General features: G+C 41.1%; 1 protein-coding gene across 1 annotated transcript in view; it reads right to left on the reverse strand.

Annotated features, from left to right (window-relative positions):
* Nucleotides 1-2,408: 2,408 nt before the first annotated feature.
* LOC103270356 (general transcription factor IIH subunit 2) overlaps nt 2,409-3,792 on the reverse strand; it is a 33,353-nt gene continuing 31,969 nt past the window's right edge. Inside the window, exon 15 of the mRNA XM_021717499.1 lies at nt 2,409-2,867. Within this exon, the coding sequence (XP_021573174.1) occupies nt 2,702-2,867 (166 nt within the window). The 3' untranslated portion in view covers nt 2,409-2,701. The remainder of the gene's footprint in view (nt 2,868-3,792) is intronic.

Consider the following 3,792-nt stretch of genomic DNA (forward strand, 5'->3'; position numbering starts at 1 on the left):
GTGGGTCTCGAACCCGCGGGCTCAGGCAATCCACTCACCTCAGCCTCCCAAAGGCACAGGATTACAGGCTGAGCCACCGAGCCTGGCTTACAAATAAGTTTTAAAAACTAGCTAACCATGGTGGCATACACTTGTAGTCCCAGCTAATCGGGAGGCTGAGGGGGAAGGGTCATCTGAGCCTAAGCAGTGGAGGCTGTGGTGAGCCCTGATTGTGCCACAGCACTCCAACCTGGGTGACAGAGTGAGACCCCGACTCAAAAAATAAATGAATACAGAAAGCTAATTTTCATAATGAGTTCTAGGTACTAAGGAGTCTTCTAAGTAACTGAACAGCAGAACTCAGAAAGACATACTATTCAGAAAGATCTCCCATATCAGTTTCATTCACAATTGTAGTATACTGTGGGGGTCCAAGAAGAAAATTAAAGGCCAGAACTGTGTCTTACATGACCATATCTATTTCTGCAATCTTAAACAAACCGAGATTTTCTCCAGAATTGTGAAAAAGGAAATTCCTCCTCAGGCATAACTACATTATTCACTTTAATTTCATCAAATATGCAAATGAAACAAAACACTGTAGAAAGAGATAACACTGTTAAAACGGACACTGCCTATCCCTGTTAAATCATAGGGAGATGAACTCTAAGAGTTCTGGCAACCCTTCAGTAGGTGACTCCTGAAAGCCTTCCTTCTAAACCAGGTAGGCAGAGGGAGAACACTCTAGCAGTGTTCAAGGCATCTCTTGCAAGCCACTGATACCTCTGTTGATGAAGAAGAAAGAAGTTAGCACGTTACCTATAGCTGAAATTTGCTTCCATCTAAAAAACCACTGGGTCTAGGCTCAAGGAGTATAACTCCTGAGAGAAATACCTGGTCCTTGTGAACATGAATTTATTTACAAATGCATATTCCTAGGTGCCACTCATGATTTACTGAATACACTCTCCAGGGTGGGATTACATTATCTTTACTGATAATGTCCTTCCCCAAAAATTCTTATTAATAGAATCACAAATTTCATAGTGAAACTCAACCCAGAGTGACTAAAGTTTACATATATAAAACACACATGCCTTTGCTATGGAAGTCTGACTTACTCTTAACAGGGTATATCCAGAAAAGAGTTCTGCCTATAATACATCTGCATTAAACCTAAAACATACATTGCATCGTGCATTCTAGCCTAAGTTTCTCTGATGATCCGGAGTGAGAAAATTGAAGTCGTGGTCTAAGTTAAACAGTCTCTGGGCATAAAACTCAGTGAAGCTAACAGCAATAGACACAACTGTGGCTTCACTAACCTAAACTATACAATAAATCGGTCTCAGATATCAAATAACCAAGATGTTGGTATCAAACATAATCCATTAAGCAAAGTACCTTCCAATTTATTACAGAATAAGCTTTAAAGCAAAAGGCTTAGCATAGGCTTGTGAAAGGACTGAAACTTACCTTCAGTTAAGCTTTAGGAGCTCTATAACCATGGTAATTGATAACACTAAGAATGCCAACTATGCTTCCAGACAACTCAGTTTACAGTAAAAATGACTCCTGATGGCTAAACTGTATCTGGACTGGGATGTACTACAAATAATCTGATGGACACTTCATGCTTTCGGTTTTCCTGAGTGTGGTAAATTTTTTTATTTTTTGAGTTGAAGTCTTACTCCATCGCTCAGGCTGGAGTGCAGTGACACACTCACTCACAGCCACCCCAGTGTCTACCTGCTGGGCTCCAGCGATCCTTCCGTCTCAGCCTTCCACATAGCCAGAACTACAGGTGCATGCTACCAAGCTCGGCTCATTTTTGACTTATTGTAGAGACGAGGTTTCGCCAAGTTGCCCAGATGGGTCTCGAACCCGCGGGTTCAGGCAATCCACTCGCCTCGGCCTCCCAAAGTGCTGGGATTACAGGCAGAGCCGCCAAGCCCGGACCCAGGGCAACTCTTGAAATTGACACATCCCTTGTGTATATGAAACTGATAGAGGAGATACTGCTCCCTGACGCCTGAGGAGGACTTCATCTCCTTGCACCTAAACTGTGCTAGGCGACTGCTACAAGGACTTCCACAGCTCACAAGGATCGTGTGATGCCGGCCTGCTGGCAGGTTGCTGTGCCCATTCAGCATTCTTTTGAGTAAAGTGGCGCCAAGAATAGGCACGGCAATCTTGTGAGTTTCAATGTTTAACTTAAAAAGATCCCTAATTGGTCACAGCCATAAAATAGCTTCAGATGTATTAACTTTATAATGATATTCCAAATGCTTGGCTAAACCTAAAAAGACCCTTTGGTATGCCATTTCATACGTATTAATTTCATAACTGCTGATTGATTTTCATCTTACACTGAATAAACATTTATAATTAACTTGATCTTCTTTCACTAAATGAATTAAACTAAATCATAAAGATTCTGTATTTACTTTAATTATAAAACAAAATTACACATCCATTTAATCATAAGTACTTTACATACAGTATTGCATAATGACTGAGCATCTTATAACTCAAAATAATACAAAACAAAATTAATTGAATGAAGTACTACTAAAGTTCAGGCAATTGTGTGATGGGACACAAATTAAAAATCTAATAAATATTTTCTTAGCAAAAAGTTTCTTAAAGCAAATTTTCCTTTCAATTGTTCTTCAAGTTTTAAATGGGGCTTCTTCTAAAGAATCACTTTAAATATTTACAGTTACAAATTTCTTTTTAACACATACAATGTGTAGTGCGTGCTGTAATCAAATACCTGAAGGGCCTGGAATCTTATGAATACAGCCAGGGCAACAGTGTAGAGAGTCGTGAACAAAAACATCACAGTCCACACAGAAAACATTTTGGCACACAGCGCAAACATAAACCTGCAGTGAAAAGAAGAAAAGAAAAAGTAGTTTCCAAAAGTTAAATACAGCATAGCTAGAACACATTCAAGTTGCTTTTTTTTTTTTTTTTGAGTCAGAGTCTCACTCTCACTCAGGCTGGAGTGCAGTGGCAGGTTCACCAAAGCCTCAACCTGCTGGGCCCCCAAAGCCTCAACCTGCTGGGCCCAGGAGATCCTTCCACCTCAGCCTTCCAAGTAGCTGGAACTACAGGCATGCGCCATCACACCTGGCTAATTTTTCATGATTTATTGTAGAGATGAGATCTTGCCAAATTGCTCAGGCTGGTCTCTAACTCATGAGCTCAGACAATCCTCTCACCCTGGCCTCCCCATTTTTTTTTTTTTTTTTTTTTTTAGTAGGAGTCTCATTCTGTTGTCCAGGCTGGAGTGCAATGGCATGCTATTGACCACCGCAGCCTCAACCTGCTGGGCTCAGGTGATCCTTCTGCCTCAGTCTTCCAAGTACCTGGAACTACAGGTACATGCCACCACATCTGGTAAATTTTTTTATTTATTGTAAAGACGAGGTCTTGTCATGTTGCCTAGACTGGTCTCAAACTCCCGGGTTCGGTCAATCCTCTCGCCTTGACTTCCCAAAGTGCTAGGATTACAGGCATGTCACTACACCCAGCCTCAAGTTGCTTTTTCTTTAATATCCCTATCAATTTTTCCCTATCCACCTTTCTACTTTATTATTTCCAGTATACGCTATATTCTCAATTCTAAGGTGATCTTTCTCCCCAAAACTATCCCTTAGAAATGAGGGTATGGCCGGGCATGGTGGCTCATGCCTATAATTCCAGCACTTTGAGAGGCCGAGGTGAGAGGACTGCCTGAGCCCACAGGTTCGAGACCAGCTGGTGCAACTTGGCAAGACCTCATTTCCTTTTTTTTTTTTTTTTTTT

The sequence above is a fragment of the Carlito syrichta genome, unplaced genomic scaffold, assembly GCF_000164805.1.
Source record: "Carlito syrichta isolate Samal-C Ts95f unplaced genomic scaffold, Tarsius_syrichta-2.0.1 Scaffold309812, whole genome shotgun sequence".
Lineage (NCBI taxonomy): Eukaryota > Metazoa > Chordata > Mammalia > Primates > Tarsiidae > Carlito > Carlito syrichta.